Source organism: Fundulus heteroclitus, chromosome 4 (assembly GCF_011125445.2).
Source record: "Fundulus heteroclitus isolate FHET01 chromosome 4, MU-UCD_Fhet_4.1, whole genome shotgun sequence".
Taxonomy (NCBI): domain Eukaryota; kingdom Metazoa; phylum Chordata; class Actinopteri; order Cyprinodontiformes; family Fundulidae; genus Fundulus; species Fundulus heteroclitus.
In genome coordinates, this window is record NC_046364.1 from 34,542,132 (window position 1) to 34,563,921 (window position 21,790).

The 21,790-nt window shown below is 41.9% G+C and overlaps 1 protein-coding gene across 6 annotated transcripts in view; it reads left to right on the plus strand.

Moving 5' to 3' along the window:
- LOC105919702 (transcription initiation factor TFIID subunit 4) overlaps window positions 1-21,790 on the plus strand; it is a 140,261-nt gene that overhangs the window by 21,579 nt on the left and 96,892 nt on the right. For 4 of the 6 annotated variants that reach the window (XR_004930942.1, XM_036136462.1, XM_036136464.1 and 1 more), the window contains 6 exons: window positions 777-929; window positions 1,432-1,554; window positions 1,965-2,054; window positions 3,631-3,840; window positions 9,858-9,933; window positions 10,911-11,025. Coding sequence is in view for 5 of the 6 variants with exons in the window: in XM_036136462.1 (XP_035992355.1) it covers window positions 777-929; window positions 1,432-1,554; window positions 1,965-2,054; window positions 3,631-3,840; window positions 9,858-9,933; window positions 10,911-11,025 (767 nt within the window). In the remaining variant the exon portion in view is untranslated. The remainder of the gene's footprint in view (window positions 1-776; window positions 930-1,431; window positions 1,555-1,964; window positions 2,055-3,630; window positions 3,841-9,857; window positions 9,934-10,910; window positions 11,026-21,790) is intronic. The other 2 variants (XM_036136463.1, XM_036136466.1) reach the window with 1 other exon arrangement.

Consider the following 21,790-nt stretch of genomic DNA (forward strand, 5'->3'; position numbering starts at 1 on the left):
CTTATTTCAAGTGCTGTATATCTAATTATCTTATTTTAGGGGTAAAAATACTCATTCCATTGGCAGATAATCTTATTTACCTGCTCAAATCAAGGGCAAATACATTAATTTCAAGAAAATTCGACTTATTTTTAGTTCTCTTTTTGCAGTGTAAAAGTCGACCCGTGTAGACGGAGCTGTTCTGTTTCTGGCCTCAGAGGTTTGTTAAGAGAACAAACAGCATCGTGAAGACCAAGGGACCCAGGTCAGCTCAGAACGCTGTTCTATTAATCATACAAAAGGGGAAAGTTAGAAAACGAACATTACACGTTGCCCTGAACACACCATCCCCATGGCTAAACATGGCGGCGGCAGCATCGTGGTGTTGGGATGCTTTCAGCCAGTAAAAAGCAAGGAAGCTGTGAATGACACTGAAGTTTGTGGTTTGTGTGTGGGCTCGTGTAATATGTGTTTTAATGCGAAGAGTGAGCAGAAGCTATGATGAAGCTGCTGATATGAGTTTGTCTTGTCCTTCATTCATCCACATATGAATAAATTTAGTTATATAGTTTAATAAATGACTGTCTATCCGAGCCCGCCGCTTGCCACATTCTCCCCTCTCTTCCTCGTTTTTTTTTTTTTTTTTTTTTTTTTTTTTTGTTAAAAGATGTCCGCTGAAGTCAGTAGACCAGATGTGACAGGAGCGCCGTGACGCCTGCCTCCTGTTCTCCGTGGCCTTGCTGCGAGCGAAGCGTCACGTCCTGTTTATCTCTCTGTCTCTTCCTTTGCTCTTCCAGAAGGGCCCCGTGGCGCCGACCGTGGCAGTGACAGCTCCGCAGCAGACCCCCGTGGTCATGACCCCCCAGGCCCCGGCCCAGTCTACCTCCCAGCCAGCGCCACCTACGCAGACAGGCATCGCAGCGGCCCCCGGAGCGCCGGTCGTGTCCCAGGTCTGTTCCCCCCCCCCCGCTGTCGCCCGCTGTCTAACGGGCACAGCTGCCAAGAGGCTGGCTGCATCACAGGTCCAGCGCCGGGCCCCTCAGCTGTATCACATCACACAGCTGGGCATGGACAAGGAGTCTCGCACATGCCCACAAACATTTGCACCTGTGCATTCACACTAGTGCATACCTAAGGACATGCGGTCACCAGGAAGTCTGGCTTTTATGCAGTCAGGATCTCATAGAGCTACACAGACACGTGGATAAACGTGCGTTTAATGCAGACAGACACGGATCCCGAGTGCATGCGTACCCCCCGTGACTAATAGCATGATTAGAAACATGCATAATTACAGCACCTGTCAGGTAAAGGCAGGTTTTATTATTGTCTCCATAGAAATTTATTTAATAGCTTGTTCTCTACTTTAAAAAAAAAAAAATTCTTATTCATTTTTTTGTAAAAAAAAAAATTTTTTTAACATGCAAAACGTGTTTTCTCTATATTTTACAGGAAATGCAAGAAAATGTGAAGAAGTGTAAAAATTTCCTGGCCACACTTATCAAGCTGGCGTCCCACAACTCTCCCTCTCCTGAGACTTCCAAGAACGTCAAGGCTCTGGTTCAGGATCTGCTGGTGGGTGTCAGAAACTAATTAAGCTGCGTTCATTAGCAACTGGAAGTATATCCTGGCACTGACAGATGGCTCCTTCTAACACAGCAGATGTTAATAAAGCTGTATTCCTTGTGCGTCTGAGTGACTTAGGGTGGTAAATAACGGGTTTGAACTTTGATCTTTCTGTTTTTTGCATTAAATATTTCCAGCCTGTAGGTGGCAGCATGAAACTTTTTTTTTTTTTCCCCCAAAATCATGTTTGTCTGTCATGAATTTTCAGCCTTCAAATTATGATACACCCTGAGGTTCCAGGATGGGGGGATTTGAAAGGATTATCGTTTTTTGCAAGTGTTTGGGTTTCATCATATTATGCTGAAGTCTCCATGTTAATCTGCCTGGTCCTTGTTTTTCCTCTCCTCTCTACCCAACAGGATGCCAAGATTGAACCGGAGGAGTTCACCAGCAGGCTGCAGACCGAGCTCAAGTCGTCTCCGCAGCCTTACCTGGTGCCTTTCCTCAAGGTGGGCTTTTTTGTTGGGGAACTTCTTCCTAATCCGTCTGTTAAAACTAAACACTTTAACTTTTCAGGGCAGGTTTTATAGATTGATCCTGAAATCGAACCAATGATTCAATTCAATTCAATTTTATTTATATAGCGCCAAATCATGAAACATGTCATCTCAAGGCACTTTACAAAATCAAATTCAATCATATTTTCCAGATTGGGTCAGATTATACAGATTGGTCAAAAATGTCCTATATAAGGAAACCAGTTGATTGCATCAAAGTCCCGACAAGCAGCATTCACTCCTGGAGAAACGTAGAGCCACAGGAAGAGTCATCTGCATTGTACATGGCTTTGCTGCAATCCCTCATACTGAGCAAGCATGAAGCGACAGTGGGAAGAAAAACTCCCCATTAACGGGAAGGAAAACCTCCGGCAGAACCGGGCTCAGTATGAACGGCCATCTGCCTCGACCGACTGGGGTTACAGAAGACAGAGCAGAGACACAACAAGAGAGACAAAAAAGCACAGAAGCACACATTGATCTAGTAATCTGTTCTACATTAGATGGTAGTAGCGGGTGAGCCGTCTTCTCTGGATGATGTCACAGTTAACAGAACGCCAGACCAGGTGTACCTACTATGAAGAGAAAAGAGAGAGAACAGAAAGTTAAAGCAGAAATGACAACACATAATGCATAATTGAAGAACAGTAGAACTCTATAGAGTGAGAAAATTAGATCCTGATATCCTTCAGTAGCCTAAGCCTATAGCAGCAAAACTATAAAGGCAGCCCAGACTAACATGAGCCACTCCAGTCATAAGCTTTGTCAAAAAGGAAAGTTTAAAGATTAGTCTTAAAAGTAGACAGGGTGTCTGCCTCACGGACCAAAACTGGGAGTTGGTTCCACAGGAGAGGAGCCTAATAGCTAAAGGATCTGCCTCCCATTCTACTTTTAGAGACTCTAGGAACCACCAGAGTCTCCAGATAAGTTCAGCGCCTTTGCACAACTATTCGTAACCCTTTGAGCTTTTTACATTTCGTCACGTTAGACCACACAATTCTGTGGATTTGGCTTTTATGTGAGAGACGAACAAAAAGTAGTCTATAATAATAAAGTGGGTGGAAATGGACACTTGGTGTTTAATTGTAATTGCATGCAAAAATCAGAAGTTTGTGGCATTCATTTGTGTTTAACCTTACTAAATCAGCACTTAGCAAGCCCCAGGACGCTCTGTATTAGTGGCAGCCCACTGCTCCCTGAAGGATGGGTTAAATGCAGAGGACAATTTTTACTAGAATGTACAAAAAGCTGCAATGACAAATAAGGATGATTTTATTAAGGTCCTCAGCTCAACTGTGGTTAGGTGCTTTAATAGGCTTATAGACGTAAAGTAAATGTTTAACAAACAAAAGCGCATTGCTGCGTTTGATGAATGCACAGATTGATGGGGTTGGATGCGTCACTTTTGCTAATAACTTAATATATAACACTAAAACAACCAGTGATTCCAGCATGTGTTGTTTCAGTTGTATATGCCGTTTTTGCTGTGTGACTATAATCTCCATGACCTCTCTGTGCTCGTCAACAGAAGAGTCTCCCGGCCCTGAGGCTGTCGTTGCTCAACAGTCAGCAGTCTCTGACCCAGCCCCTGCAGCAGGGAGTCAAACCAGCAGCCGGCGGCACCCCTCCCGCCATGGTAGCTGGGCCAGCTGTCCGCATACGGCACCCCAACAGCGTCAGCACCACCGCAGGTGCCAGCGCGCTGCCCGCCGGGACCCTCGGACATGCAGCTGCCATGGTACGTACAGAGTAGAGCGGCGCTCCTGTGCGGACTCAGATATGACAGCCATGTTTATGAGCACGGCTCCAATTTAAATTGAACCGAAGCCCTCGGTGAGTCACAAGAAGAGAAAGCTTACGCTGTTGTTTCCCCTGATACCCTTAATTCATCAGCTCGTTTGGATCACTGTCGTGTCAGCGATGATTGATCGATGGTTTTTATATTGTGCTGAATTATTTTGCTGGAGAATATACAGTAACGGAGTGTGAGAGCGAAGATTTGACTGCACAAGTTTAATTTATTGTGATTTACTGTGACCATCCGTCAGTCTGAGGAATGGATTGCCTTCTTTTTTGCCGGTCTCAAAACTAGAAAGCTTTGCAAGATTTAAACCATACAGAGGTCCCATGGGTATCCCTCTGTTGCAGCTACAGGATCACCTTTGAAACAGCTTTCCTTCCTTTTGCATTCTAGCCATGTAGGTTAATATTACAGTCATTACATCCTCCCAACCAATCACAAACGCAGACCCAGGAACCAAGTCCCCCCCCCTTCAAAGAGTTTGTTCTTTTTTTCTTTTTTAAAAACTTGCAGTTTTGGTAAAAAGTTGGTTGAGTAAAAGGGTTGGGTTTGAATTCAGTGTTTGTGTCTGTATCTAAAAATTGATCGCTAAGCAACAGCATAAAACGGTCAGAGCTGCACTTGAAATACACGTTTTGATCGATCGATATGATTTCTATTTTATCAATATGCTTTTTTCCTATATCGTCCAGCCCTATGTCAGAGTGAGTTTTTTCCACTTGGACCGTTTTTTAGGATAATTCTTCTGCGTTTTGCTCTGAGTTCATAGTAGTAATGATTCATCTGTGCGTCAGCTGTTCTAAATGTTCTTTCTGCGACTTTTGATAGTCTGCACAGAGTCTGCGAAGTTCGTTTTTTTTCTCCAGCTCTAGGTCCTGAGATAATGAGACTAGATGAACGGCAGAGTCTAGAAACCAGTAGCCTGCCCACACACCTGTAATGCATTACAGTGAGAGCATACACTCTGGGGCCTATGGGATTGTTGAAGGTATGCAGTCTGTGGAGGGCAGATGTTTCGACACAGTTCAAGCAAGGTCGGTAGCAGATTAGCCTGGTTTAAATGGAGGGTCTGGGCGAGCTGCAGGGTTCTCTCTCTCTCTTCCGCTCATCTTGTTTTTCGTCTTTCACCTGCTTCCTCTCTTTTTCTCTCCTCCTGTCTTATTTTCTCTTCAATCGGTCTTAATGGTGTATGTTGAAGGGTGATGCGAGGTGACCAGTTCGGCCTCGGGTCAGTAGCTTTCCTCGTGCTTTTTGTCCCAACATGAAAAAGGTCTAAACTCCACAGTTTATTGAAGTGCTTAGAATCGGTTAAACTGTGGATGGCAGACAGGTTTCTTCCATTAAATGAAGACAAAACTGAAATAATTATCTTTGCACCAGAAAACAATTCATGTCTGGGATAAAGGCGCCACTGGGACCTCTTAGTTTTTGGCAGAATCCTCTGTTAGGGGCCTTGGCATAACCTTTGGTTCTGGTTTTACTTTGGATGCACATGTCAAATCTCTGTTTTGTTCCTGTTTTTTATCATCTCGGAAATATTTCCAAAGTATGCTGCATTGTGTCATGTCCTAAGATGGAAATAATTATTCATGCTTTTGTTTAATCATAAATGGATTATCTCAGTGCACTGAGACACATGCCTGTGCACAACCTCCATAGAACGGCTGGGAGTTCTTCAAAAGGCTGCTGCCAGGTATCTAGCAAAAAACCTCCAAGTTTCACATGACTCCAATCTGGATGACACTTCACTGGCTGTTGGTTTGTTTATTATTTAGTGAAGTTTACGATTATTTTACTGTCTTGGAGAGCTCTTCATGTACAGGTTATGTCCTCAGGTTATGTCAGAGGGCTTCTGCATCCATTTGTCCCTTGCAGGACTCTGAGGTCCGGGGCCTGTGGTTCGCTGACCCGTCCTGTGTTGAAAACAAAAGGAGAAAAATGCTCAGTGGCTCCCAGACTCTGCTACTCTTCCTTTAGACTTGACATCGGTGGACTTTGTGGTCTCTTTCAAAAGCCAGTTATAAATATATCCTTTTAAATCTGCCTTTTATTAATTTCTCTTGCTTTTTTGTGCATTTTTGGCTCTCACAAAGTACTTTATGATTTTTATATCTTCAAAGTTGCTATATAAATAAAGTTTTACTTAGTTACTTATTGCCTTTAATATATGAGGAAACCTGGACAATCCTAAATTGTATGGTAGGTATACATTTTGTGAATAAATAATAAAATCTTGAATATTGAATGAATAATAACAATATTAATAAAGTTTATAGGATAAACTAATTTAACAACAAATATTCATGAGAGTAAGTAAATGTATAGGTAATTTAAGTCATATATAAATTGGTAGAATGCTAAAAAGAGATGAGATTGTTAGACATTTTAGAACGAAAAAAGATTTGTTTTTAATTCATATGAAATTTCCACATTCTCAGGTGTCCTTTGGTATATAATCATATATAATAAGTGTAATAGTCACTGAATAGATATGGTCCTGGCTACTGTAAGATGAAAGACAATGCAAAAATCAGGTTTATTCATACACAAACGCTTTGTTTTGTACTTAATATTTTACATTGCAAGAAGATTTTAATATGTTGGTAATAATTTAGCATTAATTAAAAACAAAAGGTCTCAAGCTGCATGAACCACCAGGGCTGGGGGGAGAAATTAGTATAATTTTCAAATTTCTGTTGGTGGCCACATAAAATCAGTCCAGGGGACGCAAACGGCCCCCGAGCCGCACTTTGGACACCACTAACTTTGATTATTTAAAACTTTATAAACACGCAAAAAAAGGGTCTTAAAATCAATGCTTAAGACAATAAGTTGGATTTTTTTAAATAAAAATCTGCATTTATAAAAGATTTATAAAAGTCTATTTGTATTCAGATCTATAGTTCCGTCAGTAAATATAATATTCAGATTTCAAAAGCTGAAAGGCTGTGCAAAGGATAGTGTTATTTTAGAGAAAGCAGTACAAAAGGCACATGGCAACTCTAGAGGAGCTCCCATGGGATCTTTAGAGGAACTGCAGTGATCCATAGCTCAGGTGGGAAAATCTGCTGACAGTAGTAGAGTATTAGCTGTACATTACCCTACACACACCTGGCCTGCGTTGAAGCATGGAGGTGGCACCATCAGGCTGTGGAGACGCTCTTCTGCAGAAGAGATGGGGAAGCTGGTCAGAGTTGATTGGAAGATGGATGGAGTTAAAAAAAGACCAGACCTGGAAGACTTCAGGAATGCTCCATCCAATTTAACTTTGATCTGTTTTGCAAAAAGCAAAGGACACACATTTCAGTTTATATCTGCAAAAAGACTGTCAGCTATAATTACAGCCAAAACTTGTTTTACAGGGTAATGATTTAAGGCACCTGAATATAAATGCACACCACACTTTTTAGATTTTTGCTTCTAAACGTTGTTGTGAACTATTTGTCCTCCAACCTACAATTATGCACGACTTCATGTTGGTCTGTCACATAAAATCCCAATAAAATACACAGATTTTTTTTTTTCACCAAATGTGACAAAATGCGAAAAGGCCAAATGGGGTATAAATTCTTCAAAAAAAACACTTGAACTAAATACTGTGTTTAAGCATTAATTGCCTTCCGGTGGCCGTAAAAGCTCAGCTTTATTCTCTTTGGACAGATTTTAATAAGAGGCGGATTGACTGCATGCTTTGGGAACATGTGAGGAGTCGTCCCAGAATCAGAAAATTGTGAAGCACTAGAGCCGGGGTTCTGCTCTCGGAGCAACATGAAATAGTGTTCAGTTATAATTTGCCCCAAGCAGCACCTGATCTGCCTTAACGCAGTATTCCTTTTGTTGCACAAAATCTTGATTTTGTGATGAAGATTAGAATTTTATTGACTTTCATGAGCTTGAACAGTGATGGAAGTTAACATGATGTGTTTACATGTTGCAGAGGGTTCACAACAAACATGCTTCTGTGGACTTTGGCATTATCTCATTTGTACAGGACAATTTTCAAATTATGTGGTCAAAATAAAATGGTTTACTAAATATTACTTGTCATTTAAACTTTGGTTCTATGATGCGATTTATTGCACAGCTCTAACTGAGAGTGTATTTTCCTTTTTGAACAGCTTTATGTAAAACTGGTGTTCAACTTTATAGCGTTGATCAGCTCTCACATCCAAATTCCCTCCTAAATGCAGATTTCTTGAAGTTTTGTTAAAAATCTTCACGCTGACTTTAGTGCAAGAGCAACTGTGTTGCGGACGTTAATCATTATATTCCTAATCCAAAGCATAACATGTAGTTAAAGACATTGGAAATGCACTGCAAAAAGGGAACCAAAAGTGAGTAAAATCTTCTTGAAATTAATGTATTTTTCCTTGATTTGGGCAGGAAATAAGATTTCTTGCCAATGGAATGAGTATTTTGATGCCTAAAATAAGATAATTGGATAAATTGCACTTGAAATAAGATGGTGGAGATCAATTTTTCCTATTTTAAGTGCAAAAATCTCATTCCATTGGCAAATAGTCTTATCTACCTGCTCAAATCAAGGAAAAATACATTAATTTCAATACATTTTTACTGACTTTTAGTTTCCTTCTTGCAGTGTGTAAACCGGGTACTGCAGCTCTGCTGTTGCTCTTTGTGATTCTCAAACTTCCTACCTTTTCTAGCTTTTTGTGTGTGTGTGTGTGTGTTTGTGTGTGTGTTAACTGTGTCGCCAGCTAGCCAGAGGTGCTAGCTATCTCTGCCTATTATGAATGTATTTTTACCCTTCCCTCCCACTCCTGCAGACCCCTGCAGTGGATCTCTGGGAAAAATAGCCTCTGTCTTTTTTTCAGTAGCTTGAACAGTAATATAGCATGTGTCAGGGAATGGAAAACAAGGCTAAAAAATATGCAGCAAGAAGCAAAATGGTAGGAATGGATGGCTGAGCCAGAGGCTCGGCCTGTAGCTGCTACCAAGGAAGGAAGTGACTCTAATAGCCCAGCATCGTGCCCCCCCCCACCCCCCATCCCCCGCACGCTCTCTGCTCCATCTAGTTTTTCTCCCTCTTTGTCTAAACTACTATTTCATCCAGGTCCTTACTTCATTTTGCCTTTTTGTTATCGGAAAATAAAAGCAAATGTGGGTCACACATTCGGCACCTTTCAAAAGTATTGATACACAAGATCACATTTTGTCATATTACAGCCCACAACTTCAATAGTAATTTTATATAACGGACTGATCCAATGTCATCTATGATTGTGAAGTCTAATGTAGCAATGCATGCTTGTTTTTGTTTTCTTTTTTTTACAAAAAAAGAATGAATAAACAAAAAATAAAATATAAATCTAAAACCAGCTTTACTTTGAGACCCTTAAAAAACTCCAGTTCAGCAAACATGTGGAAGAATTCATATTAAAGCACATTCATGTGTTCAAATGTGTTAGAATAGCCCAGTCAAAGTCCATGCCTAAATCCACCTGAGAATCTGACAGTAGACTTTATCATAATTTTGGTTTTGCAAAGAAGATTGGCGATACATGCCAGTCTCTCTATGCATTAAGCTGGTAGAAATATACCTAAAAACATTTGCAGTTGTTACTGCAGTGAAAGGTGGCTGAAAATTCACACTTTTTAGATTTGAATTAATAAAAAAAAGTGTGCTTTTCTTTCCTCTTCACAGTTTGGAGTGGGAATACTTTTAAAAACCCCTCTGCTGAGAAAACAAAAACTGTGATTTTGTCGTTTGAACCTGCACACGTTACAAAATTGTAGATTTTAGAGAAAGTAGGTTTTGGCCAGTTTAATCCCTTTTCATATTCTCCAGCGCAAGAAGAAAGCTGATTATCTCATAAAGAATAAAGCAGCGGTCAAACGGGCACGCGGTGCTATACTTTTAGAAATGTTCCCCTTTTTCTTTTTGTTTTTCTCTGTCTTTCTTCAAAACGCTCTAATAAAGTTTTTCTCCTCAGGGCGTCAAGACAGGAGGGACTGTCAGTGGCCAGGTCCGGATGCCCATGGTGATCACGCAGTCCATCAGGCCGCAAGGTGAGACGCTTTTAGGGGCTCTCCAACCTTATTGGACAGCACTGCAGCGTTCATGTGTCTCAAGAAAAACAAGAAAAGAAACTTTTCTATAGGTCCTGACACAAAGAGTTATGCATCTCTCATCCAGAGATCCATAGGTTAGCCTTAAACTTTCCATTAGTGAAACTGTAAATGTTGCCGTGATGGGCTGGGAGTCGTGTAAACAGACAGGAGCCGTGGAGAGAACAGGTGTTTTTTTTTTTTTTTTTTTTTTTTTCCCTGCTCGGCTACGGAGCCTCCTCAAACATTTGTGCTGCTGCTTACTCACACTGATTCACAAACACTCTTCCCACAGAAGCCCGCAAATATCGCCCCCAACACCGACCGAGTGGAACGCTCCCCTAAGAGAGCCGTGTGCTCTCAAGTGGTGCACGGATGCATGCGTGTGTGAGTGTGTGTGTGTGTGTGTGTGTGTACCTGTTTTTGCACGAGCGTGTGTCTGTGCGCGATCGGAGGTGCATACAAATTTGATCTACCCCTCTTCTCAAAGATGGCCTGCAGTGAAAGATCTGTAGGTTGTTTATGCCCGTAAATTGGAATGCGGGGATAGATCTAAAAATACTTCCCTGCGCCTCTTGGCTAGGAACATGCCTGTTAAAATCAAGTTTAAATTCACTCTGGCAGTCCTTGTGCCTCTCTGGAAAAAAACGTGTCTCGGAGCGGGATGCGGTTTAGGAGTGTAAGGAGAGCCGCTGAAGCGCAGTGATATTGACAGAGCGATGCCAACCCAGGTTGGTTCCTCTAGCCCCCCCCCTCCCTCTCCACCCTTCACCCCCCACCCGTCTGCCCTAGTGAGGAAGACGGAGACAGCTGAAGGTAGTCCTTAGACAGGAGGGTATCTGATGTAGATGGAAGGGGACACTTCAATGATAACATTACTTTTCCTTTTCATGGAGCGTTTTCCTTCTCTGTTTTTGTTTGCCCCCTCTCCTGAACAGGAACGATGGGAAAGGGAGCCGTCATACAAGCAGGCAAAAGTCCCATGGGCCCGCCCGTTCAGATCTCCGGGAATCAGAAAAACAAGCTCAACGACCCTGGAGGAGGCTCTTTCAGGTACAGGAGACTTCGTATGAAGCGCACCGTCCTTCGCAGCCGCCACCACATGGGGGCAGCATTTTATCAAGCAGCTCTTCTCGATGACTACAGGCGACTCTCTCAGCTAAGGCTATGAGTGTTTATCCGAGCCGCCTGCCCAACCACCTGGCTGCCTGCCTGCCTGCCTGCCCGGCCGGCTGGATGATCGGTGGTCCTTTTTTCTCTCTCCGCGCTCATCACATAGCAACACACCGCCGACCAATAGATCACCTTCACACTCGCCCTCTTTGTGTCAGTGTCACAAGTCATTGGCGGGACTGCAAATGAGCGAAATCTTAATTTAGAAAAAAGATAATTGTGTCCAGATGGTTGGAAATTCTGGACGCTGTTCTGAAAATACCTTTTGGTTAAGTCAGACATGCGGTATTACGCCTGCAGCTTTACTCTCTCTCTCTCTTTCTCTCTCTCTCTGCCTCTCTGGTCTTGTCTCTGCTTCTGGTGGGCCTTTGTCTCCGAACATAAAAGGTTCCTCGCCCACATGCTGGCCTTTGTGGTCTACGCCGTGCATGTTTTTTTCTGTTTGTGCAGCGTTTCTGTGCCGCTGTGTACATACATGTTTGCGTTGCCCACAATCTTGTTTGCGCTCCTCCTGCTTGCGTGCACTTTTTTAAGACTTCAAGAATGTTTGCAGCCCCAGCGTGAACGTGAACGTGAGCGCGCACGCGAGCAGGAGCAGGAGGCTCAGGATGACCTCGGCGTGACTGGGCCAGCGCACAAGAAGAGTCTGGGTCACATGGGCCATCGGGTTCATGGTAATGGCCTCCGTCTCCTGAGGGGAAAGGCATTGCCCGTGGCCCTGATTGATAAACCAATAAATCTTTAGCTGCTTTGGTAATTAAGCTGTCAGGCTCGCTTGTTACTGACGACCTAACCCCCCCCCCCCCACCCCTGCAGTGATCACAGTGGCCCACCACACACAGACGTACTGGTTTCATTATGCACCCAATAACGCACGCGCCGCCACAGTCCCAGGGGAAACGCGTCCTGACATCTCACACTATATTTTTCCTTTATTAAAGCTCAGCTGTTAAACACATCTTCAGGTCTATCAAAAAAAAAAACATTTGCCCCCTCGCAGATTTCTTCTGTTTTTTTTTTCTTCGTTTTTGCAACCCTGAAGGTTTTCAGATCATCAAACAAAACTGTATCAACAGACATTGAGTCTATAGAAGAGGCTGTTTTTAAAATGAATATCCAAACCAACCTGATACTAAAACTAAAAACTGATACTGCCAACCTTGGCGGCAACAACTGGCAGCAAGTGATTGAGAGAAGAGTCAGCGAGTTTATTTATTTATTTTTTTGCTATTTACATCGTCGTGGAGGAAGTTTGTGCCACTCTTCTCTGCAGAATTGTTTTAATTCAGCCACGCTGGAGAGTTTTCGAGCAGGATTGGCCCGGTTAAGGCCGTACCACAGGGTCTCTATGGGAAATGAGGTCCGGACTTTGACTGGCCAAACGTTTTGCTGCAGGATTTTCTGCAAGAGAGCAAAGCAAGCCCAGACTGTCACCACCACCATTTTTTGACTGTTGGGGTGATTTTATTATTATTTTTTGTGGTTATTTTCTAAAATGCAGTTTGTTTTATGCCAGATGTAACGTGACTCAGTCATGTCAATCCACTGAATAGTTGTCCAAACTCTTCAGGATCACAAAGATCTGTTTATTGGCAAATTTGAGATAATCCTATTTGTTATTTTGGGTCAGCTGTGATCTTTGTCCAACATGGAGTTATTTTCTTTAATTGTTGAATCATGAACTAGTTTAAAGAGGCCTTCAGTACGTTATTCTATGTTGTTGTGTGACCTCCTGGAGTAAATCTTGGAGTAAATGTGGTTGGTTGGCCACTCCTAGGAAGGTTCACCACTGTTCCATGTTTTCCAGTCGTGGATAATGACTGTCAGAACAGAACAGAATAGAACAGAATAGAACCCTTTGCTGTTGTTATACAGTGTATATGGCACTATATACTGTATAAAACTACTGGGGAGCTCATAGATAATGGGTGGCATTGTGGCTAGAAATGGCTTTGTAAGCCTTTCCAGCCCGATAGATGTCAATGACTTTTGTTTCTCATCTGTTCTTCTTCTTACTTTTTTCACACAGGGTCAGCTTGTCTTGGATAGCTTTGTGTGTTTTTTCTCAAGTTATTGTTGTCTGATGTAAAAATGTCTTTGCTGATTCGTTGCTGAAACATTTAAGCGTGATGGAAAAGTCAGAAAAAAAATATCCTGTGGGAGGTCAAGTATTTGTTCACACCAGCGTAGGTTTTTCAATTTCGTCCATTTATTTCTCTATATATGACCATTTAGCTCTCTTCAAACACACACAGTGAACTCGGTCTGCATTTTATTCTTGTCGTAAGCTTTATTAAGGGATGCGTCGTGGTGTTTTCATCAATTGAGACATTTTTTTGTGTGTTGTGGCTGTGCAATTAATTTTTTTTTTTTTCCAATTACATCAGGTTCCAACAATTATGGCAACAATCTAATTGAGATGAAACAATTATTGGAGATGAAACAATTATTGGGCTGCCGTCGGTTTCACGGTGATGCACTGCTTTTGTCCCGTGTTGCGAATCTAATACAGCAGCGTGCCCTCAGCTCACCCCCAAAGCTTAGACTCTCCTCGCGCGGGGCTGATCAATTCAACTCAGCCTAAGATGATGGAAAGAAAGCTTTAGGTCGATACTCTGTTTTCTAGAGAGTGGGCTTGGATATGTCTTTTTTTTTATGAAGACCAATACTATGTCTTGCAAATGTATTCAGACCCCTTAAACATTCTTCTTTAAAAGCTCAAACGCGTTGAGACCGGATGGAGAACACCTGACCGTCAATTTTCAAATCTTGCCCCAGATTCTCTGTGTCTCTGTTGGATTTTGGTCTGGATGTTGTCTGGCCCCTCCTGATACATATATTTTCATCTAACCCATAGCATCTCCGGCTGTATGTTTAAATTTGTCGTCCTGTTGGAAGGTGAGCCTTCACCCCGGCCTCAACGCTTTTGCAGTAGGTAACAGGCTTTCTTCCAGGATTACGCTGTTATCAGCTTTATCTTTGTCTTCTCCGCCCAGATACCTTGTCCCTGCTGACAAAGCAAACAGAGAGAAACATCCCCACAGCGTGATGCCACCGCCCCCGTGTTTGGCTGTTCAGTGCTAGTTACCCCCACATACAGCATTTTGTTTGGCCGATAAGTCCAGTTTTGGTCTCATTTGACCAGTAAACATCTTCCACATGTTTGTAGTGTCCCCTTCATGGCTGGTAGAAAAAAAAACAGAAACTGGACTTATTGCTTACAAATTCTGGATACCTTCTAACCATTTTTCCACAAAGCCCACGTTTGTTGATTATCTTGTTGACAACTGCTTGTTCTGTCGTTAGGTGGACAGTCATGTATTGGTTTTCTTACTTTGGACAGTATGGTATCCAATGCTTGGCATATTGTTTGATAACCTAACCCTGATTTACACTTAGATAGATGGATAGATAGATAGATAGATAGATAGATAGATAGATAGATAGATAGATAGATAGATAGATAGATAGATAGATAGATAGATAGATAGATAGATAGATAGATATCTTTATTGTAATTTTGTATGCACAAAGTGCGTACAGAACGAAATTTCGTTTGCATACAGCTTGAAAAGAATCACTCTTGAAATCACTTTAAAAATCACAGTAGATTGCACTATTTTTCAGGATAAAGATGCAGCAGCGATTCATGTAAACAATTGAGATAAAAAACAATGTAACAATGTAACTTCTCGACACACTTATGATTTCGGAAGAAAAACTGGTGGCACTGGTTTTATTTAATAGTATTAAAGTGAAACGGGATGAATGTCTATGCAACAACTTTGAGAACTATGTATCATTTGCCTTCACATCACAATAGCACTGCTTTTTTGTTTCTCTGTTAGGTAAAAATCCTAATAAAAATTCTAATAAACTCTCAATAAAGGTTCAAGGAATACTTGCACAAGATGCTGTGAAAAAAGATAATACATCCAACCGACGCTGAAGGATATGGATAAAAACAGGTGGAAAACATGTGCGGCATTGGTGGATACTTTAGCATTACAAGAGCGCAAAAGTGAAGTCATTAATGCTCTGTCCTCAGATGGCCTTCATACACGATGATTCCCCTTGGTGCCTTTCTGTCTCCGCTCCAAATCTGTGGTTTGTTTGTGAAAACGGCTCTAGACATAGTTGATGCTGACCGTAACATCATAAAGTGTTGAATTTGCACTTACTGGAAGATTTTCCCAGCTGTGTTGAAAAGTTTACAATCACAACAGTTTCCTTAATAAACTCAAAGTTGAGTCAAATGTATTCATCCAACTTAAAAAAAAAACCCGAATCAAATTAAACAATCAAGCTAAAAAAAAAAAATCTCTGAGTTGCTAATATACGTTTATTCACAAAAAAAATCTTTTTCACTTATTGATTACCATCAGCGCAGCAACAACTAGATGAAAATATTAAACAGCTACTTGGCTGTAGAAAAAACAACCTAGATTGACAGCTGGCCTGGCCGGTTTGCACCCACCAGCCTCTCCTCCACCCAGCCAGCCTGCCTGCGTCGGTTTTAGCTGCAGCCGGGTCCTGATGTGTGTGTGGCTGTCACTCTGAACCGCCGGTCCCAGCGGGCCAGCTGTAGCACAAACACACACACACACTCACTGCAGGGCTTGTGGGGTCTCCAATGTAGCTACAGCCTTCTGTGTGAGTGTGTGTGTGTGTGTGTGTGGTTTACAGTGCAGAGTGAAAGCAGCTGTCTCTGTGCCCCCCCCCCCCCCCACCACCTCCTTCTCCCTCTGTAAACACTCAACATCCGCTGTAATCACTGGCGAGCCAGCCGAGGCCTTTAGACCTCCGCCAAACGCCAAGCTCAGTTTCAGGCCCACAACTCCGACCCTGTCCGACATGGTGCTCGTCCAGCTGGGCGCATTTCAGGGGGTAGATAAACGGGTACAGGGCCCCTGCAAAAGTATTCGTACCGCTTACACTTTTCTACATTTTGCCATGCTAAAACCACATACTTTGATTGATTTGACTGGGATTTTAGACCAACACAAAATAGAGTTAGTCTTAAACACTTTATTTGTCATTTTGTATGCACAGAGTGCGTACAGAACGAAGTTTCGTTTGCATACAGCTTGAAAAATCACAGTAAATTGCAGTAAGTAGCCCATGCCTGTGGCGTGGGGGGGAGAATGCGAGATTTCCAGAACCTTTTTTACACAAATTAAAAAGTCAAGGCATATATTTAATTTCGACCCCTTTCATCTGATACCTCTTAATGCAAAGAATTGCATACAGGAGTCACCTAGAGGCCACCTCTGTGAAGACCTCAGAGGTTAGTTAGAGTAAGTTTAAGGGATCCGCAGGTGTAACTATGTCTGAACATATCACAAAGCACTGTTCACAAGTAATTTACACAACTACAGACCTACCTAGACCCCTGAAATGACCGGTGTGGAAAAAACATCAGTCAGATTAGCAGCTAAGACCATGGTTACTTTGAAGGAGCTGTGGAGATAAATGACTCAGCTGGGCTAAAGTATTTATTTACTTTATACTGTTTTTGTTTGAAATATTACTCATTTTTGAGAGAGAGAGACTTTATTCATCTGTATGTCCTGTATATATGGTGAGTTGACATATAAAGATTGACTGATCGATTATATGTGCCCTCTGTAAATCTGACGTCAATGAACGAGTGGCAAGAAGAAAATTATTGTTGAAGGGAAAGCCCTGAGGAACCTTGACAAGCCTAGAGGGATGCTGCAAACGTGGAAGCAGGCAAGAGAACTTTGTGGACCACAGGCAAAATGCAACACGTATGTGGAGGAAAACTTAACACCGCAAATCGCGCCAAACACATCGTCTCCACAGAGAGGCTGGCCGGAGTTGATAGGACGATGGATGAAGCTACATACGGGGCTGTACTTTAAGGAAATCAGTTAGAGGCTGCAAAGGATCCGCGAGTGGGTCGAAGCTACAGTAGTTCAGGTCGACGCGTATTCATGTGTTAGATTCGCTCAGTCGAAATCCAGACCTATATCCAATTAATAATCCGTGGTAAAACCTGAAGATTTCCAGTTTGCAGACACTGCATCCGTTCTGTCTGATGACCTCTAAGCTGCTTCACACATAAAAGTTGACCCAGTTATCTTTCAAGGAAGAAGTTTAGCTCGGCATCTTGGGCTGCCACAAGATTAAAGTACGTCCAGATGGGTGCTGCGCTACTACAGAGATATCTAGGACAGTTCTTGAAGGGATTCTCGAAGAACTTCAAGGAAGAAGTTGCATGTAGGTTGTTTTAGGAAATGTTCCTCTGCTCCTCTTCCTCTGGTAGATAATCATTTACCTCCATTTGCTTGCCAGGTATTTTGTACAAACTAAGTGTGGGTGGCTCTCTGAATGAATTGCAGTCAGGCTTGTGAGCTCGTTGCCGAGGTGTTCGGCGTCTCTTTAGCCGCCGCCGCCGCTGAAACTGTTTGGATCATGAGCACATATCCAGTGAGCTGCCCAGGGAACCTAAAGGTGCCTCCAGGAGAATACCTCACTCCACTGGCTCGTCTCTCTCAGCATAGATTCAACAACATGCATGGTGTGGGTGTTAGTCACAGGGATCAATCAGGGCCCCCTGCAAGGGCTCAGAGACCTTTATCCACAGGGACAGGGAGGGGGTGGTGTCGGGCGTGAGGGACACAGAAGATCTGGATACACTCTCTCTCACACACACACACACATCCACACACAGCTTTTAAATGGCAGGTTCAGTCCTCCCACCACCTATGGCATGCCCTCGCTGAGACACAGGTTTGATATGGAATCAGCATGCATATGTATTCGTGCCCTCCCCCCAGCTCCATGTCCCCGAGCCAAACCAAACCAATAACTGAGAGGCTGTCCTTTAGCTCCAGCGGAAGCTAATTACATCTCCTCGTTATTAGTTCGGAGGTACAGCCCGTAACATTGTGCGTTTCATATTTAGTTCCCTTCATTTAATGTCAGACCTGCCGTTTTTGTTCGCGTTCAGCCGCAATGACTCCATATAACCTTAAAACCAGACCATCAATTAAAGTGAGCCTCGTGCTAGATATTAGTTGGACATGGGTCACAAGGATGCGGGGCATTCTGGTTCGGTTTCGGGTTTAACTCATTGACTGCAGCTGCAGTTGTAGAAGCATACTGGCCAGCAATTTGTGAGAATACTTACAGACCTGAAATCTTTCACACTTAGTCAAGTTGCAAGCATAAGCTTTGATGTATTTTATATGGACTGGATGTGATAGACTGACCCAAAGTAGTGCATGATTGTGAAACCAAACGGAAATGATACATGGTGTTCAGAGTTCTTAACAAACAAAAATCAGATACTCTGGCAGGGATTTTGTATTTTAACGTGGGTCTTATCCGTGTCGTTATATGGCTTGAGGTAAACTTTAAGACGGACTTCTGATGGTTTTCTCCCAGCTATAGCGTTGTTGGTGCTACTATTTCGTAAATCTCACAAATTGTTGTGCTGATAAAATTATTTAAATGATCTATGAATTTCAAACAATTTTTGACTGTGTTTATATGAAATTTTAGATATCCCTGTTTTTTTTTTAAATAGAATGACCCGAGTTCAGACCAAAGTGCAGTCTGGAGGCCATTTGCGGCCCCTGGACTGATTTGGTCCGCAAGCAGAGATGGCTGATGCAGATGGAAACTTTTTATTTTTTATTAGGGCGAAATTATTACAGAGAGGTTAAGTTCTTACAATTGAAACCGTTGGGTTCAACACAAAGCGTTCATCTTTTAATAGCCACGCTTTTTACATTCTCTCTAATTTCATAGTAATAAGGACTACATCTTTCTGAGGGCTTTAACTCTTAAGCTCTAACTAGGCTGTTTTGAATTAATTTATTAAAATTAGCTAAATACAGGAAGTGCTTTCAAAGAAATACTGGCCCAAATCCTGTTTTTATATATCTAGACCAGAAGGAAATAGTTTTTTTTTTTAATCAAGCCTAAAATAATTTGCAAACTTGGTGACCATCTTTTAATAAAGCAAATGAGCAAAACCCATTTATACTTTGCCTCTGCAGTGATTTACACATCACGTTCCTTCAGAAAATAATTTTTTTAAAGCACATTTGCGTCACTTCAGCAACACTACATGTGCTCTCTGTGTTGACTTTGAAAAAGACAGGATTCTGAAAAGTTTCAGAACACGTGGAGAAAAACCTTCTCCTTTTCCCTTTCAGGGCTCCCCACATCAAGTCATCTGTGGCCATCTAACCCGCAATCTTCTGCATCTTCTTCTCTCCCACTAACTTCCTTAGTTTTCTCTTTCACTCCTTCTATCCATATCCTCTTTGGTCTTCCTTTAGGTCTTCTGCCTGGCCGTTCCAGCCTCTGCGTCCTTCTACTGATGTACTCACTATCCCTATTCTGTACATCTCTAAACCAACTCAGTCTGGCGTGTCTTTCTTTATCCCCTAAACATCTAACATGAGCTGTCCCTCTGATGAACTCATTCCTGCTCCTATCCATCCTCATCACACCCAAAGAGAACGCCAACATCCTCATCTCTGCAAACCTCCAGCTCTGCCTACTGTCTCTTACAGAATATGGAAAAATAAGCGTGGAAAAACATTCGTGTGTCGACAATTTTCTCTGTGCTTCGTTTTCTACAAGATAAAAATGGGACTTTTGTAAATCATCAACGTGACCAAGTTAAGTCCTCCAGAGCTGCTAGCCTGCAACTTCTAAGCGTGTTCCTTCTCCAACACACCTGAATCTTGTTACCTGGCCCCTGCAGGGGTGAATCACAAACTGATGAAGAGGGTGGGTTAGAGAAGGGTTGCATCTGAAAGTTGAAGGGCAGCGTCTCTTCAGGATTGGACCCGGTCCCCCCCGTTCTAAATCCTAACAGATGTAAGAAGTAACATTCAATGCTGTCCAGTTCAAGACAGCTGTATAATCATTTGCTGACCATGTCATAAATTTAAGAAACATGGCTCGTTTTTGTGATAACAAGCTGGACGTGGTGCTAAAATTAGCAGTTCATAATGTTTTATGACACTCAGTGATAACTCAGTAATGTTTTTTGCTTAAATCAAATGCTTAGATCACTGTTGAGGTTTCTGGATTTAAATAGACTTAGACTTAGACAACTTTATTTGTCATTTGGTATGCAAAGAGTGCGTCCAGAACGAAATTTCGTTGCATACAGCTTGTAAAATTGCAGAGGGATTGACTTTACAGTATGAGGTGCAGCTGTGATTTAAAAGTAAGTGATTTAAATGTAGACAATGCAAGAGAAGTCACAGTGTACAGGTGAGTATTTTAAAACCATTTCTTTGTGCAGAAATTGATTGTGCAAGGGCATTAGAGCAAGTATACAGCTTGTAATTTACCGTAGATTTAAAATACAGTATAAGGTGCAGCACTGATTTTAAAAGTAAAACAATTTAAATGTAAACAATGCAGGAGAAAGTCACAGTGTACAGGTGGAAATAAATATGTTAACCTCTTATCTTGCTATATTGAAATAATGAGATAAACATATATGAAGGAAAAATATGCCAGCTGTCTTGATATATCAAAATAGTTGGATAATTAAACTGTCGTCACTAAAAAAGAGCTAATCACAATATTATGTGACATGCAGAGTGTTTCAACAGGAGTCAAAATCAGGAGACGAGATATTGACACTGTAACAAAGCAACAAATGAGCAACAAGTTCACATGTTTAAATGCTGATCTGATGGAATTTCTTGGGATCCGATTATTTCAAAAATATTCCATCCATTCATTGTTTCCATGAGAGAAGTGGGGAACACCCTTGACAGGTTGCCAGTCTATAACCGGGCAACACACACAGGACAAACAACCATGCACCCACACACTCCTACCTAAAGGCAATTTAGAGAGACCAATTAACTTAATCTATTTTGGACTGTGGAAAGAAATCAGAGTATCCATAAAAAGCCCACACATGGTTAGAACATGCAAACTCCATGCAGAACAACCCCAGGTCAGGATTTGAACTCCGGCCCTTCTTGCTGCAAGGCAACAGTGCTACGAACTGCAGAAACTACCTTCTCAAAAAAGAAGACAATGACATTTTTATCAGGTCATCTTGAGGTTTTGTTCTTTTGAGATGATCCGAATGAACCGCCTGTGCCATAAAATCACAGCCTGAAGTCTCATTAAATCACAATATAACAAGAAAATGTCTCAAGTTGATGAAATAAACAACTCGTCTGCAGATATTTCATTAAAATAAATTTCAGCACATGAAATTTCACTAGTTGCACTGACATGTGCATGTCTCTGTAGCTTTATGTTTCACTCTTTGATGCGTGGAGCACACTGATGTCACAAACATCTGCACAAAAACACATTGTACAGTTTTACCTACATATAAAAAAATTGCCAGAAAACGTAGAAAAAGAAAGATATTTGGAAAAGTTGGGACTTTTGAGAGGGAAAATTAAAATGCAGAATCTAATTATACAACCTGTTGAGGGTAGTGTGAGTGAGAATAGAGATTAACATGTTTGTTGAATGTGCTTCTCTCCGTGGTCGTTCCTTGTTTAAGTATTTTCCCTTATTTTTAAAAGTGGGACAGTGTATTTATTTTAAAGTGTTGCCATCAAACATTGGATTCTTGCACTGAGAGACACAGTGCCTTTGCAAAAGCATCCACACCCCT